This window comes from Pristiophorus japonicus, chromosome 7, assembly GCF_044704955.1.
Source record: "Pristiophorus japonicus isolate sPriJap1 chromosome 7, sPriJap1.hap1, whole genome shotgun sequence".
Taxonomy (NCBI): Eukaryota; Metazoa; Chordata; class Chondrichthyes; family Pristiophoridae; genus Pristiophorus; species Pristiophorus japonicus.
Window position 1 is genome coordinate 114,761,398 of NC_091983.1, and position 20,693 is coordinate 114,782,090.

Sequence of the window (20,693 nt, forward strand, 5' to 3'; positions counted from 1 at the left end):
TCCGAGATCCAGGAAGTGTATGGACTGTATTCTTTCTGATAGAGAATTCAAGCTCTGCAGCCAGGCTGCATTTAGACAGGTTGTGAAAAAACACAGGCCACATTGCATTAAGTCATCAATCAACTTGACATTTTCGGACCTTGGGTAGCGAGCCAATTAAAAGGTTAAAAGACTATTAATTGAGCCAATAAGGTCAAAGAAGGCGAGTTCTTTTCTGTGAATTGAACCCGGTATAAATACAGCCATTTTGACCATGTGGTCTCAGAAAGGACAAAGACCTGGCTTAAAGCCAAGAACTTGTTTGCTGCTGCCATAATAAAGATACATTAAAACTACAATCGGAGTTCGTATTTCATTGGAAAATTAAGAGATCTAACAATTTTGGTGTCACGAACAGGATCGCTGAGGAAAGAAACTGAATTTTGGACATCGGACCTACATACTGAGGTAAGGACTCCTCTTTATAAAAAGTCCTCGGTCAAAAGTCTAAATTCGCCTCTCCTTCTACGCGATTCCGAAAGCCTCCGGTTTGCGAACCCTCCGGTTGGTAGTCGGCTCGAGGTCCCATAGACGTCTAAACTTCGGCGGTGTGTTAGTTAATTCATCACCGACCTATTGATCGGCTAGAAAGCCTGCGACTCGAGACCCCAGTAAACAAATCAGTATTATGGCAGCAGGAGACAAGAGCAAAGAATTGCCTACAACTGTTAAAGGTGGGCACGCACCACCTGAAGTTTCGCTAGATTTAATTCTCTAACAGTTGAAAGAATACATAGAGCAACAATTCAATTTATCTAAAACCTGTATTAAGATCGAACAAAAGTACGGAACCTCCAAAGGACAATGGTCCTTGGACGAGATTAAAAGGGTCTGGGGAAAAACGACCCGTATGAAAAATAAAGAGCGAACTAGATGGTCCCTAGCAGTTATGGGCCAGATTCGAAAGCGGAATGAAATTATAATGCGTTCCCAACATGATCGAGAACTGACCAGTACAAAGGATCAATTGCAAGCTGTTTGTGCACAGCTGCGACAGAAAAAGCTTGAACTTGAAAAGCTGGAAGCGGAAGTGAGAAATCTTCAAGGTGAAATTAAAGAATGGAAAAAATCATTCGGTCAAGAGACAGTAATAGGAAAAGGAAAATGTATTGGTCAATTCCCAGGGTACCCATGTTGGGATAAATTAAAAGCGCAAACCCGAAGACACGACCGAGGAATAGATGCGGATTCTGAATCCTCTGACGATACAGTGTCGGAGGATGAAGAATTAGGGGTGCGCTTTGCCCCGTTTAAAAAAAGACGAGTTGTAGTCAAATCAGAAGAGACTGCGGGTGAGGGCGGAACCAAAAAAACGAGGAAAAGGGTGTATGAAAAATACTTATTTCATGATCCGGCAGACCCAGAGAAAATTGATAAATGGTCCAAGGAATTGCCCAATCCAAAGAAAGGGGGAGTAAAAACGTGGGACCAATTGGACCGCTTAAGAAATATATATCAACTTCATCCCTGGGACGGAGTGCAAATTTTGACCATAATGGTGCCAAAAACACAGGGAAGAAAATTGCATGACAAGGTAGAAGAAGCTTTGGGGCAGAATGAGCAAGAATTAGACGCAGGATGGGAGGCGATTAAACACTGACTGCAAGCCTTCAGTCCAGCTAAGACAGACTGGGGAAAAATTGCAGCCTGCCAACAGAAGGGAACAGAGGAGGTCCTGGAGTATGACGAGCGGTTTAGATGCACGTGGCTAGAACATTCGGGTATGAATAATACGGATGAGGAAATGGATGAACAAGTGTTTGGACCCCTGAAAGCAGCTTTTGTGGCAGGTCTAAAGCCAGAACTGTCCAAAATGCTTAAGGTCGTGTTACCGGACTGGGAAGGTAGAGGAACTACCTTTGCAGAGTTGGTGGATCGATGTAACCAATTAGATCGGGATATGGGAGCTAAAGTCCAAGCTGTTCAGGCTATGGGATGGAAATCCCAAGATTCCGATAAACAGTTATTTGGAAAATTACCCGGAAAATGTCATTATTGTGGGAAAGAAGGTCACTGGGCCAAGACGTGCAGGGCCAAACAGAAAGGTCGTGGCTGGGGAAGAGGACGCAGCCAGGGATACAATTCAGCCAACAAACCAGGCTTGTCACAAGATAATGGCCTCATTGCAGCATTTAAGCGACTGACAATACAACAACAGAAGGAGTTACTTGGGATAGCAAAAAACGATTAGAGCCCACCCTGGCCCCACTCCTCGCACTAATACAACAAAGGGGAGATGGGCTTTATATAACTGTGAGGGTGGGCGATAAGGATGTGGACTGTCTTTTAGACACAGGGGCGGAATTAACATGCTTACCCCTACAATATGGAGACTTTTTGTCGTTGGATGGTAGGGCACGTACAGCCTATGGAGTTGGGGGCCAGAAAATGGAAATTAAAAGGACAACACCGGTACTTTTCGGGCTGGGTCCACATGAACTCACCACGCCGGTCTGGATAGGCCCAGTAGATCAACCCCTTTTGGGAATGGACGTTCTAATCCAAGTAGATTCATCGTTGCATTTCGAGGATGGTCGGGTGACATGGTCAATTAAAACTTTGAAGAAAGAAGAATTGAAGGAATACCCGATATGGGCTAAAGATAAGAACGATTGTGGCCTACTCCAGATGGAGCCAGCGTCATTTACCGGGACCAAGCCTCCATGCACTAAACAGTATCCCATCAGTCCAACTGCCATCGTGGGAATCTTACCGGTTATTCAGCAATTGGAGAAACAAGGGGTGCTTATTAAAACGCATAGCTCCTCCAATAGCCCCGTGTGGCCAGTACAGAAATCTAATGAGACTTGGCGTTTGACTGTCGAATATAGGAAAGCTAACCAGTGTATTGATCAAAAAGCTCCTTTGGTCGCAGATCCCTCCACCATTTTTAATGCCCTCAAACTGGAACATAAATATTTCTCGGTTATAGATATGGCCAACGGATTTTGGTCGGTGCCTCTGGCACCGGAGGTTCGACAGTGGTTTGCTTTCACGGTCCAAGAACAGTATACTTGGACCCGGTTACCGCAGGGTTTCCACAACAGCCCTACGGTATTCCACATGGCTTTACAAAGCCATTTGCGAGAATTACCTCCCCTGTCATCCACAGTCATCCAATATGTAGACGATATCCCGCTAGCTTCAAACACGGAAGAACAGCATGAACAAGATTTACGAGCTTTGCTGGACCACCTTCGGATGAAAGGACATAAAGCCAGCATCGACAAAGCACAAATATCCCAAGAAGAGGTTGTATACCTGGGACAAAAGATTTCACAAGGAAAGAGAGAACTTACCCAGGATAGATCTGCAGCCATTAAGACTGCTAAAAAACCCACCACTATTCAGGAACTAAGGTCTTTTTTGGGATTGTGTAACTTTAACAGAAATTGGATTGACTCCTTCACACAGCTTGCTCAGCCATTAAATGATATTTTAAAGGGGAAACGTGCCTCTAAAGAAGCCATCACCCTCACTAAGGAACAGCAAGAGGCATTCCTGAGTTTGAAAAAGGCTTTGTATTCGGCACCGGCTCTTGGAATCCCCGACAGTGGTAAGCCATTTACCCTGTTTGTCCATGAGAAAGAAGGATATATGACAGCTATACTGACACAAGAACATGGGGATCGGCAAAAACCTATTGGCTATTATTCGGCAAAACTGGATGCGGTAGTCCTCGGATGGGGAAGTTGCCTAAGGGCCATGGAAGCTACATGTCGAGCGGTAATGATCACTGCGGGTCTAGTCCTCGACCAAAAGCTAATTGTCAAGTGTCCCCACACCGTATACGCTTTGCTGTCTATGAATAGAATGTCTCAGGCCCCCTGCCCCTGTCGGACCATTCCAGCATCTGCAGGTTGATTATATATCTCTTCCTTCATGCCAAGGATACACTAACATTCTTGTCATGGTCGACAGATTCTCTAGATGGGTAGAAGCTGTCCCAACTAAAAGAGCCACAGCCAATCACACTGCAAAGGTCTTGTGTAAGGATTGCATTCCCCGATGGGGAGTCCCGAGTAGCATTGACTCAGATCAGGGAACACACTTCACAGGTGCTGTCTGCCAAGAAGTCTGTAGGTTACTGAACATTACGTGGGATTTACACTGTCCTTATCATCCACAATCATCAGGACAAGTAGAACGAATGAATCGAACTTTGAAACAACGGCTTGCCAAATATCACCAAGAAGGAACAACATGGCCCCAGGCACTACCAATAGTGCTATGTAGTATTAGGGCAACCCCGAACAGAACTACAGGTCTAAGGCCATTTGATATTATAACAGGAAGACCCATGTCGCTGCCAGGAACTATCGATTTAAGGAAAGCTGAAGTTCACTTCATGAGTGACACTTTGTTATCATACTGTCAGAACCTAACCAATGCTATTAGTTTTGTTTCTCGACAGGTATCGGCAGCTTGGGGTAATCCACCCGAAGGAGGACACGACATCATCCCGGGAGTCTGGGTGTATGTGAAAAAGTTACATAAAGAACCTTTGGGTGCCAAGTGGGAGGGACCTTATCAAGTGTTATTGACCATCCAGGCAGCTGTTAAAGTCCAAGGAAAGAAAGCCTGGATCCACGCTTCACACATTAAACGAGCACCCGCAACTGAAGCTGAAATCTAATAAGGACAATTACTTTTTGCGAAAATGTATAAATTTACTCTATTACTGATTGTAGGTATTCTAGGCATAGGCCTACCTCTTACTAGCCGACCCTCTGCTCCAAAGGGAAATAGTAGGGTAGCAAGGGAATTACATGTAAATACCTTTTTATATATGTCATACATTTATGCCAAACAAGGTAACATTTCTAGTTGTTAGGTGTGTGCGCATATTCCTATTCACTCAAAGGGAGGGATTCCCTTGAGGCCAGTTCCCTTGAATATCTCGGAAATGGCTGAGTGGAAAACAAAACAGGCAATATGTTTCAGGATACGGAAAACTGGGCATGTAAATGGAAGTCAGCAGGTTACAATCTGACTACCTTTAAGGGGGATACCAACCGTGCTACGATAATTCCAAATGGCCCCCATTTTTTGTTATCACTAATACAACGGGAATAGGAAGACCGGGGGAATCGGTCTGTCTGATTAGAAACATCAAAGGAGGCCAAAATATGGGGTATAGTAACTGCTCCCGGAATTATAATATAATCAAGCCACGGAACCGTCCAAACTGGGCCGATGTGGGAATTTTTAACGTAACGGGGATTCTGAATAAAACAGATGGAAAAGCCTGGACAGGCCCCGGAGTGTTGCTGACAAAGAAACAGCTAACCTTCATTGTCTATAATGGCACCTATTGGATGTGTGGCCACAAGGCCTACCCTTGGCTGCCCCAGAATTGGATGGGATCCTGCTATTTAGCCTACATTGTGCCTTATATGTATCATATAAAGTCACTGTCGGAACATTTACACCGTCCTAAGAGAGCTATCACAGAAACAGAGAGGTTCTTTGCCATTCTGATCCCCGGGTATGGGACTGGCAAGGGAATCCATTAACATGGCATCCGTTGTGGAACGGGTAGCCAATGATACCTCAGAGGCCCTAGTTAAAATCAATGCAGAAATGGTAGCAATCTGCACAGTAGCCCTACAGAATAGACTGGCCCTTGATTACATCTTGGCTGAAAAGGGAGGCACTTGCACCCTACTCGGAACTGAGTGTTGCACATATATCCCAGATAGCTCCGAAGAAATTACCCACTGAGCGGAGCATATCCAAAAGGAGGTAGAAAAACTTAAGCAACCCCCATCATTCACTTTGTGGAGTGGAGCCACTGAATGGCTAGGTTCAATAGGAACTTCATTGGTGGAAGGTTTAATTCTATTTGTTGTAATTGTTTTACTTTTATATTGTTTGTTTATGTTGATTAAATGTTGTTGCGACCAGGCGGCTGTAGCTGCTGTCCCGCAGGTGAGACACCTTGCAGGTCCCAGCAGACCGTCTGTACGTGGCACAGGAGTATGTTATGCTTAAGGGAAGGTTGTTTACTGGTTGAACTAAGATATTGATTTGGATTAAATTGGAATAAGGTTAATTAACCTACTAAAACCAGACTTCCATCGTGGCCACGATGGAACTCGGGTTGATGTAAATTTGTGTGGAAGCTACTAGTCCGGACATGTAGCGAAACACATCAACAAATTTTAGAAGGAAACTCGATTAACATGTATGAAATTATTTTGTAGAATGTTTAACCAGTGATACCTGAAGTTTTATGATTCAGTTTGTGAAACAATCAAAGGGGGGATTGATAGAGAATTCAAGCTCTGCAGCCAGGCTGCATTTAGACAGGTTGTGAAAAAACACAGGCCACATTGCATTAAGTCATCAATCAACTTGACATTTTCGGACCTTGGGTAGCGAGCCAATTAAAAGGTTAAAAGACTATTAATTGAGCCAATAAGGTCAAAGAAGGCGAGTTCTTTTCTGTAAATTGAACCCGGTATAAATACAACCATTTTGACCATGTGGTCTCAGAAAGGACAAAGACCTGGCTTAAAGCCAAGAACTTGTTTGCTGCTGCCATAATAAAGATACATTAAAACTACAATCGGAGTTCGTATTTCATTGGAAAATTAAGAGATCTAACACTTTCCTAACTCAGAGCAAACCGATAATGATCAACATGAAATTTAATGGGGTGCCGGTATTGATGGAACTGGACACCGGGGCGAGTCAATCGATAATGAGCCAGAGGGCATTCGACAAGCTGTGGGATACTAAGGCTGTGAGGCCCAGGCTGAGTCCAGTCAATGCCAAGTTACGCACATACACCAAATAACTCATAACGGTGATTGGCAGTGCCGCAATTAAAGTGTCGTATGACGGTGCAGTTCACGAGTTACCGCTATGGATTGTCCCAGGCAATGGCCCAATGCTGTTCGGCAGGTACTGGCTTGAAAAAATCAGATCGATTGGAACAACATCAAGGCGTTGTCGGCAGTGCCCAAGTACTCAGCAAGTTCCCCTTGCTGTTCGAACCATGCATCGGCAACTTCACGGGAGCCAAGGTGCAGATTCACGTGGACTTGGATGCAAGACCCATCCATCATAAAGCTCGGGCAGTTACGTATATGATGAGGGAGAAGGTCAAAATTGAACTGGATAGATTCCAGCGTGAAGGGATCATATCACCGGTTGAATTTAATGAATGGGCCAGTCCCATTGTTCCTGTGCTGAAAAGTGATGGCACAGTCAGAATCTGTGGAGACTACAAGGCTACGATTAACAGGGTTTCGAAACAGGATCAGTACCCGTTACTGAAGGCTGATGACTTGTTTGCAACGCTAGCCGGGGGGGAAGTCGTTCACCAAACTGGACTTGACGTCGGCCTACATGACACAGGAGCTGGTCGAGATGTCGAAGAGACTTACGTGCATTAACACACATAAAGGACTGTTTATTTATCACATATGTCCTTTTGGAATTCGCTCGGCTGCGGCAATATTTCAGAAGAACATGGAGAGTCTACTGAAGTCCGTTCCCAGAACCGTCGTGTTCCAAGATGACATCCTGATCACAGGTCGTGACTCTGAGGAACATCTGAACAACCTAGAAGAGGTTCTACATCGTCTGGACAAAGTAGGACTCAGACTGAAACGCTCGAAGTGAGTCTTCATGGCACCAGAGGTCGAATTCCTGGGGAGGAAAATCGCTGCTTACAGCATCAGGCCCACGGACGTCAAAACCAAGGCCATCAAGAATGTACCCAAGCCACAGAATGTGACGGAACTATGTTCGTTCCTGGGTCTACTCAACAACTTCGGTACCTTCCTACCTAAATTGAGCATCTTATTAGAATCACTGCACATGCTGCTAAGAAAAGGCGACAATTGGATGTGGGGTGCGTCTCGACAGAGCTTTTGAGAAAACCACTAATCTGCTTTGCTCTAACAAGCTGCTGGTACATTATGACCTATGTAAATGTTTAGTATTGGCCTGTGATGCTTCGTCATATGGAATTGTATACGTACTTCAACAAGCTAATGAGTCGGGTAAGCTTCAACCAGTCGCGTATGCTTCTAAACGTTTGTCTGAAGCGGAAAGAGCCTACAGCATGGTAGAGAAAGAAGCACTAGCCTGTGTGTATGGGGTTAAAAAGATGCATCAGTACCTGTTTGCTCTTGATTTGAACTGGAGACAGATCACAAGTCGCTCATTTCACTGTTCTCTGAAAACAAAGGTATCAATACCAATGCTGCATCCCGCATCCAGAGGTGGGCGCTGACATTATCCGCTTATGATTATGTAATTCGCCATAGAGCTGGCACCGAGAATTGTGCCGATGCTTTGAGCCGTCTGCCGTTGCCCACACCGGAGGTGGAAACTTATTGTTAGTTTTGGATGCTTTTGAGAGTGAAGGAACCCCTGTCACAGCTCAACAAGTTAAGACCTGGACCAGCCAGGTCCTGATTTTATCTGTGGTGAAGAGTTGCATCCTCAAAGGTGATTGGTCTACCATACCCAAGCAAATGTGCGATGAGACCAAACCTTACATTCGTCGCAAAGATGAACTGTCTATTCAGTCGGATTGTATACTGTGGGGCAATCGTGTTGTTATGCCCAAAAAAGGGAGAGAAATTTGTACGTGAGCTACATAGTACACATCCCAGCATTGTAATGATGAAAGCCATTGCCAGGTCTCATGTATGGTGGCTGGGAATTGGCTCTGAGCTGGAATCATGTGTGCATCAGTGCAGCACTTGCATGCAGTTCAGCAAAGCACCAGTGGAATCACCGCTGAGTCTGTGGTCATGGCCATCCAAACCATGGTCCAGCATCCACATAGACTTTGCAGGTCCCTTCCTGGGGGAGATGCTTCTAGTTGTGGTGGATGCATATTCGAAGTGGATAGAGTGTGCAATCATGTCATCCAGCACATCCACAGCTACCATTGAGAATCTCAGTGTCATGTTCGCGACACATGGTCTGCCTGACATCGTTGTTAGCGACAACAGATCGTGCTTCAACAGTTAGGAGTCTCAAGAGTTCATGAAACTCAATGGTATCAAACATGTAAGGTCAGCACCATTCAAACCTGCATCCAATGGGCAAGCAGAACGTGCTGTCCAAATCACAAAGCAAAGTATGAAGTGAGTAATCCAAGGGTCACTGCAGACCTACCTGTCAGGCATACTGCTTAGTTATAGGAACAAGACCTCACACGCTTACCAGGGTCTCGCCTGCTGAACTAATGATGAAGAGAGGTCTTAAGACCAAGCTATCTCTTGTACACCCTGACTTGAATAATCATGTTAAATATAGAAGGCAAAGTCAGCAACGGTATCACGATTGTGCACTGTGTCACGTGATATTTCTGTAAATGATCCTGTATATGTTCTGAATTATGGTCAGGGTCCCAAGTGGATCGCTGGTACTGTCATGGCCAAGGAGGGCAACAGAGTATTTATTGTCAAGCTCAAAAATGGGCAAACATGCAGGAAACATATGGATCAGACAAAGCTGCGGCACACAGACGAACCGGAACGGTCGAAGGAAGAGACAATCGACAACCAATCAACCTACCCCCAGTCACCAGAGAACTCAGTGGTCATCAGTGAATCGGGACTTTCAATCACTGACGTGTTCAATGAAAATGAACTTTCAATGCCTGACATGGCCATTGCCACTCCCACCAGGTCAACCACCCAGACACCAGTCACAACAGACTCTGAACACTCACCCAATGCTGGAGTTGAACTGAGACGGTCAACCTGGGAGCGTAAAACACCAGACTGTCTCAATTTGTAAAAGACTATGTTAATATCTCAGAGGGGGGTATTGTCATGTATGTACTTTTGGGATCACTAGCCACTAGATGGCATCACTATTGGAGGCCATTGGGCTGCACGCCATTAAAAGGTCAGCCATTTTGTATATTAATCACTTTGGGCCTTAATAAAGCAGAGCCAAGGTCATACCTCTTGGAGTTAAACAGTATTCAGTCTAACAGTTATTGCATACACAACAGAGGGCTAGAAGGCAATGCAGCCAATTATAGGATGAAGGGAAGGGCCCATTTACAAAAGGCCAGAGGAACAGAGTGTTCTGGGTGTTGTAGGGCTGGAAGAGTTTACCAATATATGCTGTAGTATGGCCATAAGGATGAGAAATTTAAATTTGAGGCATTGGGAGAATGGGAATGAATGTAGGTCAGCAAGTACAGGTGTGATGGGTGAGCAGGACATTTTGTGGGGTCGGATACTGGCAACAGAGTTTTAGATGAGCTATAGTTTATGGAAGCTGGACAATGGAAGGCTGAACAGGAGAGCATTGGAATATTCAAGTCTGGAGGTGGCAAAGTTATGGTTTCAGCAGCAGATGGATTGAGGCAGCACAGAGGCGGGTGATGTTACGGAGGTGGAAGTAGGCAATCTTTGTGATGAAGTGTTTATGAGGTCAGAAGCTCAGCTCAGGGTTGAATATGACGCTGAGATTGTGAACAGTTTTCTTCAGCCTGAGACCTTGATCGGGGAGGGAGAGGGAATTGGAGAAAAAGGTACGGAGTTTGTGGCAGGGGCCAAAGATGAAATAGTGCTGCAAGCACATTGTAGTTTGCGAGGTCAGTGGGAGGACACTTAATTAGCATGGGGCCGGCACAGATGCCTACCTGGGCCATGCTGCTGAAAACACTGGTGCCTCCTAGTTATCTGGGGGTGGGGGGGTGGGGCATCCCCAGAGAACCCATTCTGCCCCATATTTGGCCCCTTCTGTAAGGGGGCCAATTTAATTTTTTTTAACTTTTCCATCTTCAGGGGTCATAGGATTATACAATCATACAGCACAGAAGGAGGCCATTCAGCTCATCGTGCCTGTGCTGGCTCTCTGAAAATGCTACCAATTAGTCCCACTTCTTGCTCTAATAGCCCTGTTTATTTTCTTTTTAAGTAGAAATCCAATTATCTTTCTCAATGAAAATTACCATTGAATCTGCTTCCACCAGCCTTTCGGGCAGTGCATTCCTGATTGTAACAGCTTGCTGAGTAAAATAATTTCTCCTCATCTCCCCTCTGGCTTTTTTCCAATTATTTTAAATCTGTTTCCTCTGGTTACCAACTCTTGCCAGTGGAAATAGTTTTACCCCATCCACCCTATGAAAAACCCTTCATAATTTTGAACACCTCTATCAAATCTTCCCCTTAACCTTCTCTGCTCTGGGGAGAAAAATCCCAGCTTCTCTCGTCTCTCCAGATAACTGAAACCCCTCAACTGATGCCATTCTGGTAAATCTCCTCTGCACCCTCTCCAAGGCCTTGACATCCTTTCTCAAGTATGGTGCGCAGAATCAGACATCATACTCTAGCTGAGGTCTAACCAGTGATTTATAAAGGTTTAGCATAATTTCCTTGCTTTTTACTCTATACCTCTATTTATAAAGCCAAGGTTTGCCCATGCTTTTTAAACAGCTTTATCAACTTATCCTACCATCTTCAAAGATTTGTGCATGTGAATTCTCAGGGCTCTCAGTTCTTCCATCCCCTTTAAAATTGTACATTTAGTTTATATTGACTCTCCTCATTTTTCCTATCAAAATGCATCACTTCACACTTCTCTGCATTAAATGTAATCTGCCATGTGTCTGACCCGTCCATTTCACAAGTCTGCCTATGTCCTCCAGAGGTGTGCTACTACCCTCTTCACTGTTCACCACATTTCCAAGCTTTGTGTCATCTGCAAACTTTAAAATGATGCCCCCTATGCCCAAGTCCAGGTGTCTAGTATATATAAGACGAGCAGTGGTCCTATACCGAACCCTGGCGAACACCACTGTATACTTCCTTCCAGTCCAAAAAACCCCCATTCACCATTGAAAGTCCATATATACAACATCAACTGCAATACCTTCATCAACCCTCTTCATTATTTAATCGAATAACTCAATCACTTTCCTGGCCTGTACCAATTGGTAAGGCCCACCTCTGCCATTCTGGAGCCTGGTACACCTCACCCGCTGGGCATATGCCAGGTCCCTTTTAAGCTGGGAGGCAGGAACTCCAAACATAGCCAGTCCCATAACCAGTCCCACCATGTTGTCTCTGGCTCTGTCTAAAATCTTCTATGCTCAGCCATCCATCCCAATCCCAGCTGAGCAACTTCTCCCAAGCTTGGCAATCACACAAATCCATCCTCCATTTGGCTGCTTTCTCCTGCATTCTGCTCTAGCTGAACTCTGGGACTCAACCCTCCATGCTATCTGGTGTCTATTGGGTTCAGGCCAAGGCTGGCTTTTCAGCTTTGCCGTTTTTGCGCCGAAAACTGAGGCGGGGCGGGAAATTTACCACCCGATTAACATTTGCGCTTTGTGGAGCAACTTTCATCATTCGCAAAGGGGGACATTGTACTAGTTTTGCGGTGCAAAAACAGGATCCTTGCCAACTTCCGAGAGAGGCCTTGGGAGGGGGAAAATAAAACAATAAAAAGATTCACAAAAACTTTCAAAAAACATTGCCAACACCCTTACCACACAAATCGTTGCAAAAATATATAAAAATGAAAACTTTAACTTACCTTTTTTACAGTTTATCCAAGACCCCGCTGCCAGCAGGGCTGCACCGCTGTGTTTTCCCTGGCGGTCATCGCGGGGCGCGTTTCACGGCGTACGGGTCAGGTGTTTGACAAAACTTGTGCCAGTGTTGCAATGCGAGCCGTTGCACACCCGGCGCAGCTCTCCCCGGCGGTGCTTCTAAGCGGCGCCGCCAAAACCGACCCGAAGATCACGCCCGGACGAAAAACAGCTGATCGCCCCATTTTTCACCGCGGAGGGTCAAAACATGGCGAAAACCTGGTCACAAATGACCCGAAAATCCGCCCCATAGAATTCACTAGTTTATATTGAACCAACAACAATATTGAGGATACATTTGTAAGGATTCGGTCAGATCTGGTTGAGCAGCAGAAACTTTTTAAAAATGTCATTCTAGTGACGTATGCGTCGCTGGCAAGACCAGCATTTATTGATTTATTGCCCATCCCCAGTTGATCTGAAAAGGTGATGGTGAAAGGCAGAAGCTGCACCCATTAAAAGGCCCTGTGGAAAATCCCAATCCTCAGCATAGCCAGATCCATACATATTTTGCAGCTTTTCAACCATACTCCCACTGGGAATAAGGAGCACTTTTAATTTGCCTGCAAAATTCTGGATGAGTTCATCAATAATTAACTTACTAATTAACTAAATGTGGAAAAATCAGCATGTTTTCTTACTCTGCGCTTACTTTTTTAATTCCTCTTTTAAATATGAATTATAATAGTGTAAAACATGAAATAATTATCTATTGTTTAAAGAAAGAAGAAATGACTTGCATTTATGTAGCACTTTGGGACATCCCAAAGCATTTCGCATTCAGTCTACTTTTTTGAAGTGGAGTCACTGCTGCAATGTAGGGAAATGGGACAGCCACAATAAGGTCTGACAAACAACAATACAATGAATACCCAGATAATTGTTTTAATGGAGCTTGTTGACAGATAAACATTGGTCAGGGCATTGGGAGAACTCCCCTGGTCTTCTACAAATAATGCCATGGCATCTTAAAGGGCGAACATGGCATCAGTTTATCAGATCATCCAAAAAATGGCATCTCCAACAGTGCAGCACTCCCTCAGTATTGCACAAAAATGTCAGCCTAGTTTGTACACTCAACTCTCTCGAATGAGCCTTCTGACTCAGAGATGAGAGTGTTAAACTCACATTTACTTTTCATTAAGGTTAACGAAGGGAGGAAAATATGTCTCCATGTGAACAGAATATCTGGCACATGGTTGAATGCATGAATATTGATCCAAGGCTGGGGATAGTGAAAATGAGCACCACTCATTGAACAATGGATCTTTGAGAGAAAAAAAATGAAGGACATGCATCCTTCACTAACAGAATTGACTTCAAATTATGGCTTCCAAATGACCAGAATGGATCATTGGTAGCAATTCCCTTATGCTTCTGAGTAATCCTTCTTTCATGCACAATAAAAGACTGTACACTTCATGGGGGGGTGGGGATGAGGCTTCCACTGCTAGCCACCTGTTTATCACCTGACGCTCATTTGCCTTCCTGAATCAATTTTTAGGCAATCGTTTAAATAGGCACCCAGCACTCAAGGCCAAAACAGGGGGGAAGAGTGTTTAAATATACAAATCAGGTCGTATGCGGTTTGTAGGATCCAATTACAATTTTCATGGAGAAATGGGTAGAGCGTGCAATGTAAATCCAGATAATCTAGGCTGACACTCCAGTGCAGTACTGAGGGAGCACTGCACTGCTGGAGGTGAGGTCTTTCGCATGAGATGTTAAAACAAGGCACCACCTGACCTTTCAGGTGGATGTGAAAGATGATTATCACTTTGCTGTTTGCGAGCCTTGCTGTGCACAAATTGGCTGCCGCATTTCCTACATTACAACAGTGACTACATTTCAAATGGCTGTTAAGCGCTTTGGGACTCCCTGAGGTCATGAAACGCCCTAACCAACTGCAAGTTTTTCTTTTTTCTTTCATGCTTCTCCCAGTTTTCCAGGGGTTGAGCAACCTAACCAGCAGTCCTTCAGCGGACCGCAGGATGCCACTCCGAAAAGGGAAGTTTTTATTTTTGAAAATGTTTATGGGGCTCTCAAAATAATCCTGCCTACTGCCGGTCCGGACTCACCACCCCTCTCCCACCTCCCCCGCCGCCCTCCCCGCCACTGCCCACCCATGGTATCTGTTTCTCCTCCCTAACAGGCCCTACTTGTCGGCCAGCTCCATGCAGAAGTTCTGCCGATTATCCGAGGTCTGAAACCAGCGAGCCACAACAGAGCACCTGTTTGGTGCCCGTAGATCGATGAAAAAATTGAAATGAGGCCAAAACCTGAAAGTGGTTCAGGCCTCCAGACTGTCACCCTGGCTGGGTGTTGTGGGCACATTGCCAATGCCATCCTGACTGGGTGTTTTGGGCACACTGCCAATGCCACCCTGGCTGGGTGTTGTGGACACACTACCAATGCCATCCTGGCTGAGTGTTGTGGGCACACTGCAAATGCCACGCCTATTTTGGACTCCATCTGAAAATCTGCCCCCACATTTCTTAAGATGGATATCCTGCATGGGTAGAAATACGTATTTGATACAAGTGGTGCACTTGTTCTTCATGTGATTTAAAAATAAATAAAAAAGTAAAAAAAAGGTGCTGACCTCTAATTTGGAAAATTCAAACAAAGTGGAATATAAACACCAACCTCCATGAAGACTTGAGACCTTTGATTGTGTGACGGGTGTCTTGTGGAGTCGTCAGAGATGGTGAAAATCAATTTCCCTCCATATGCTGTCAGCTGCAGTAAAAGAAACACAATAATGCGTTTTATAAAGTTCTCTCTTGCACTGATTAAAATGTGCACTTGAGATGTTCTCGTAGGGCATTTCAAAATCTGAGAATAAAACCCACATTAACCTTTAAATTGCTGTCATTTTTCATATATATGTCAGTCTACTGAAGCATTTTAATGTAAAGTCATAACTTTGCTAAATCATGTGTAATATAATGATAACTCATCATATTGTAATAAATGAGACAAAGTAAAGGTCTTGAACTGAAGTTTGCGCATTAACGTGCTTATGATTCCTATTTCAAACTATTACTTGTACAGCACCATAATTTAGTTTCCATTAACAAGACTTCACAGGACCATTACAATTTCTGCATTATCAACAGTTTTTAGGCAATAGTTAGAAATTTTAAGATTATTAATAATCTCATGATTACATAGAACGATATTCTTCAATAATAGTTGTTCAAATGATGATTTGAGTAAATGTATCTAATCATTTCATCATGCCAAACTGACAAAACAAAACTTGGACTGAATGCAGGACCAAAAGATGCAAGTATAAAGTAACAAGCCTTAAACTTGAAATAAGAAAGGTGACCCACCCTACCCCGCTACACTCGCATGCACACACACTGATTCACACACACTCACTAACACAAACACTCATTGCTGTGCTGCTATACCTTTAAAAATAAATTGCCAGTTAAATGTACGATAAAGAAAAGACTTGCAGATTACATGAATAAGTACAAGTAGAGAAGATTGAAGATTCAAATGCCATTGTAACTTGAATATCCATTACCTTTCCTTCATTGGGGCTGTGTGGATACAGAGGCAGATGTGTTTAGAGCATGGGGCCCAGGTTGCCATGGTGGGAGAAAGAGGTGGAGGATTCGTAAAAGAAGCAAGAGTCGGAGGTACAGAGAGTTCTTGGGGATTGTAGGGATGGAGGAGTTAAAAAAGATGGGGAGGGGTGATACCATAGAAGAGGATGAGAATTTTAACTTTTGGTGGACCAGGAGCCAATGTTGGTCAACAAGGGTAAGGTTGATGGCTGAACCGAGAATTGATGCCCGTCAGGATGTGGGCAGCGGTGTTTTGGATCAGCTGAGGTTTCTGGAGGGTGTATGATGGGAGGGCATCCAGGAGACTATTTTGATAGTCAAGTCTGGAGGTGACAAAGGCATGGATGAGGGTTACAGCAGCATATGGGCTGAGGCAGAGTTGAAAGTAGATGGTCTTTGTGATGGGTCATAAGCTTAGTTTTGAGTCGAATGGGATGCCTAATTTGCAAGCAGTGTGATTCAACCTGAGGCAGTAGTCAGGAATGAGGGCTGGAATCAGTGGAAAGCGTACAGAGTTTGTGACAGGGCTCAAGAAGATGGTTTCAGTCTTCCCAATGTTTAACTGGAGGAAATTGCAGCTCAACGAGGATTGGATGTCAGACAAGCAATCTGACAATGCAGAAGCAATTGGTAGAGCTGGGTGAACATGTGGAAGCCAAACGCATGTCTTTGGAAGATGTTGTCAAAGTACAGCATGTACTCCTGGGATAAAAAGCCTTTGCTGGAGATGTCTGGCTACAATTGGATAGGTAGGAGCAGAACGAAGAGAGGGAATCGCATTGTGCTGGACAATGAAGGAAAGACATTGGAGGAAGGCAATGTGATCGACTGCGTTAGAGATGAGGCTCAAAGAGCTCGTGGGGCGTGAGGAAGTATAGTGTACCTTGGTCACAGTAACAGAGAATGTTATTTATGACTTACATTAGGGTCATTTCAATGCTTTGGCATGGGTGGAAACCTGATTGAGGGGATTCAAATGTGGAGTTCCGGGAATGATAGGCACGGATTTGGGAGGCGACAACACGTTCAAAGACTTTGGAGAGGAAAGAAAGGTTGAGACGGGTTAGTTGATTCCAAGGACAGAGGGGCTGAGGGGATTTTTTTTAAGGATGGGATGATGACTCTAGTTTTAAAAAGGAGGGGAAGACCACCTGCAGAGAGGGAAGAATTTACAATGTCAGGTAGCATGGGTGGTACAGAAGGGAAGTTGGGTTGTTAGGAGTTTAGTGGGAATAAAGTCCAAGAATTAGGAAGTGGGTCTCAGAGACAAGATAAGCTCGGAGAAGGTATTTTGGAAGGTAGGAAACGAGAGAATGCAGGGCTAAGGTACAAGAAAGCCTTGAGAAAGGTTTGACTTGGTGAGCCAGAGGAAGGTTGGTGGGGGGGAGGGGCAGGGTGCAGGGGGTAGGGGGAAGGGCGCAGGGGGTAGGGGGAATGCCAGAGGTAGCTGACTGGCTCGTCTCAGTCTTGGTGACAAGGGAGTCTATGAGCTGCTCGCATTTGTAGTTGGAGGTGAAGGGGAGTTGGGCAGAGAGACTCTTGCTATTGGGGGAAAGAAGCTGGGGTCATCTTTTCTCTCCAGGATGCCTTTGGAGTAGTGAACAGTTTTGGTACAGGCGAGTAATTGAATTCTTATTTTTCACAAATAGCTGAATCAGCTGAATTAAAACCAACAACAGAATGCTGTGTTTGCAAATTAGATAATTTTCTTCTAGATCTTCATGATCAAAAAATTAGTCCTAGGTTCGATCTTCGCAGTGCTGAGCTGTGGATCTTAACCAAAGTGATGAAAGGAGTTGTTACAAGTTGCCTCAATGACTCTGGTTAGGCAAGGAAATTGAGCAAGGTGCTGATTCCAGGGGCTGTCTGTTCGAGGTGCATGTGTGTAAACATCCTGAGGACAGCATGAGCCTCACCTGTAATGCCCCATGTAGTCAAATAGCCTGTTAATAATCAAGGATCAAACATGAAATCTGAACACTTGGACAAAGTACCAGAAGGTACCTGAAGAGCTTTACTGCAGTGAAGATTAATTTCTTAAGGATTGGGTGAAAATGAGGGAGAAAAAAATTAAGAACCAGAGGGAGAAAGTCGATTTCAATGCCACTTGTAAATTCCACTTACTGTACTCAATGCACAAGACAAATTATCTTCAACCAATTTTTTGCAAGATATCTCCTCTGTAAAAATTGCATTTTGATGTATTACAACTTTAAATATATTCAATCCATTAATCATGAGTAAAGAAATTGCCCTGTACTTATTCTAAAGAGAATATGTCAAAGTGCATCTTCAGGTCACCAATTTCACTCACACAATTCTACATGGCAAACATTATTTTAAAAAGTCTGCGCATCAAAAACTACATTTTTAGTTTGGAGATGATTGAAAAATGTCCTCAGGATATTGATCCAGCATGACTTAAACTCACAAGGCAAATTGGAAATTAAACTCAATGAAAATTCCAAACAAAAAATGTTTTTGCAAGCATTGAAAACTTCCACAAACAGGATGCAGACATGCAGCAAAGTCTATTAATATTTGTTTTAAGCTATCAATTCGTTGTTTAGTCTTGACTATTTATTGTCGAGTAAAGCAAATAAATCACAACCATTTCCATCAGTCGAGAAAGGAAGCATTGAAATTCCTTAGAATTATAGTTTAAAAACTATTCCTTTTTGTTGGCTAAATTTCAAACATATTCATTAAAAATAGAGGGTTGACCATGGGGTCACACTGGATAAAATACTTATATAAATGGTAGACGCAACAAATTGTAAGCAAGCACCGGCGCTGGCGACGTCAGGCAAACTAATTTTGTGGAGGGGGCCTCAAAAATGCATTAAGCACTTTTTTCCATATGCAAAGGGATATGGGCTAGATTTTACACTTTTGTGCAGATCGCCCAAAAATGGGCATTATTTCCAGCGTGGGCAGTAAAAATCAGTTTTCAGATCGCCGGCTTGTCGCCCATTTTCAAAGACCCTAGTCTCCATTTTAAAAATTGGGCGTTACCGTGAACGATCTGAAATGGGCGAGAGCATTAAATCTCTCTGACCTTCTGCCATAAAGTGTTGCTGTCCTCAGCAACAGCATGGCAACACTCGACTCCTGCGATTCAGGAGGTCAAGGGTCATCATTACATGTGCATAAGAGGAGACAGAGAGAGAGGGAGCTGAGAGGGGGTAAAGGCGTGTGTGGGTGTGGTGTGGCTGCTTTGGGAGGAAGGAGGGAGAGTTTTGAGCTTTATTGCAAATTGTGCCAAAAGAAAACTAGCTGTTACCAGCCAGACATTTTCCCGAATTTTGTGGTTATAATGGAGGGAGAGGAGGAGGCGACACAGCATGCTATGGAGAGTGACGCTGGCAAGAGCAGTGAGCTGGGAGTGGAGCACATTGGAGGACGCAAAAGAGCCAGGAGGTTGTTGGACGAGACTAATGCCTCCCTCATAGAAACATAGAAACAGAGAAATTTACAGCGCAGGAGGCCATTTCGGCCCATCGTGTCCGTGCCAGCCGACAAAGAGCCACATGGCTCCCGGTCAGCAGCCCTAAAGGCCACACATAAACACATGAAGGAAAGGCAAAGAGCACCCAGCTCAACCAGTCCGCCTCACCACAACTGCGACACCCCTTATACTAAAACATTAAACACTCCACCCCAACCGGAGCCATGTGATCTCCTGGGTGAGGCAAAAAACAGATAAAAACCCAGGCCACTTTAGGGAGAAAAAATCTGGGAAAATTCCTCTCCGACTCATCCAGGCAGGCGAAACTAGTCCAGGAGATCACCCTGGCTGTATTCTATTCCCTGCAGTACTTACCATTATATCTGCTCCGTCCAACAAAAGGTTATCCAGTCTAATTCCAATTACCAGCTGTGGGTCCATAACCCTGCAGGTTACTGCACTTTAAGTGCCCGTCCAACCATCTCTTAAAAGTGGTGAGGGTTTCTGCATCCACCACTCTTCCAGGCAGCGAGTTCCAGATCCCCACACCCTCTGCGTAAAGAAGCCCCCCATCAAATCCCCTCTAAACCTTCCACTAACCACCTTAAAACTATGCCACCATGTAATAGACCCCTCCACCAATGGAAATAGACCCTTATTATCCACTATGTCCAGGCCCCTCAATATTTTGTACACCTCAATGAGGTCTCCTCTCAACCTCCTCTGTTTCAATGAGAACAAACCCAGCCTATCCAGTCTGTCCTCATAACTGATATTCTCCATTCCAGGCAGCATCCTAGTAAATCTCCTCTGCACCCTCTCTAGTGCAATTACGTCCTTCCTATAATACGGTGACCAGAACTACACGCAATACTCCTGCTGTGGCCGAACCAAAGTATTATGTAATTTAAGCATAATCTCCCTGCTCTTTTATTCTATGCCTCAGCCAATAAAGGCAAGTATTCCGTATGCCTTCTTAACCATCTTATCCACCTGACCTGTTACTTTCAGGGATCTATGGACAAGCAGTCCAAGGTCCCTT

At 44.3% G+C, this 20,693-nt stretch overlaps 1 protein-coding gene across 2 annotated transcripts in view; it reads right to left on the reverse strand.

Annotated features, from left to right (window-relative positions):
• lama2 (laminin, alpha 2) overlaps positions 1-20,693 on the reverse strand; it is a 693,080-nt gene that overhangs the window by 347,946 nt on the left and 324,441 nt on the right. For both annotated transcript variants that reach the window (XM_070885262.1, XM_070885261.1), the window contains exon 13: positions 15,269-15,361. In XM_070885262.1, coding sequence (XP_070741363.1) covers positions 15,269-15,361 — 93 coding nt within the window. The remainder of the gene's footprint in view (positions 1-15,268; positions 15,362-20,693) is intronic.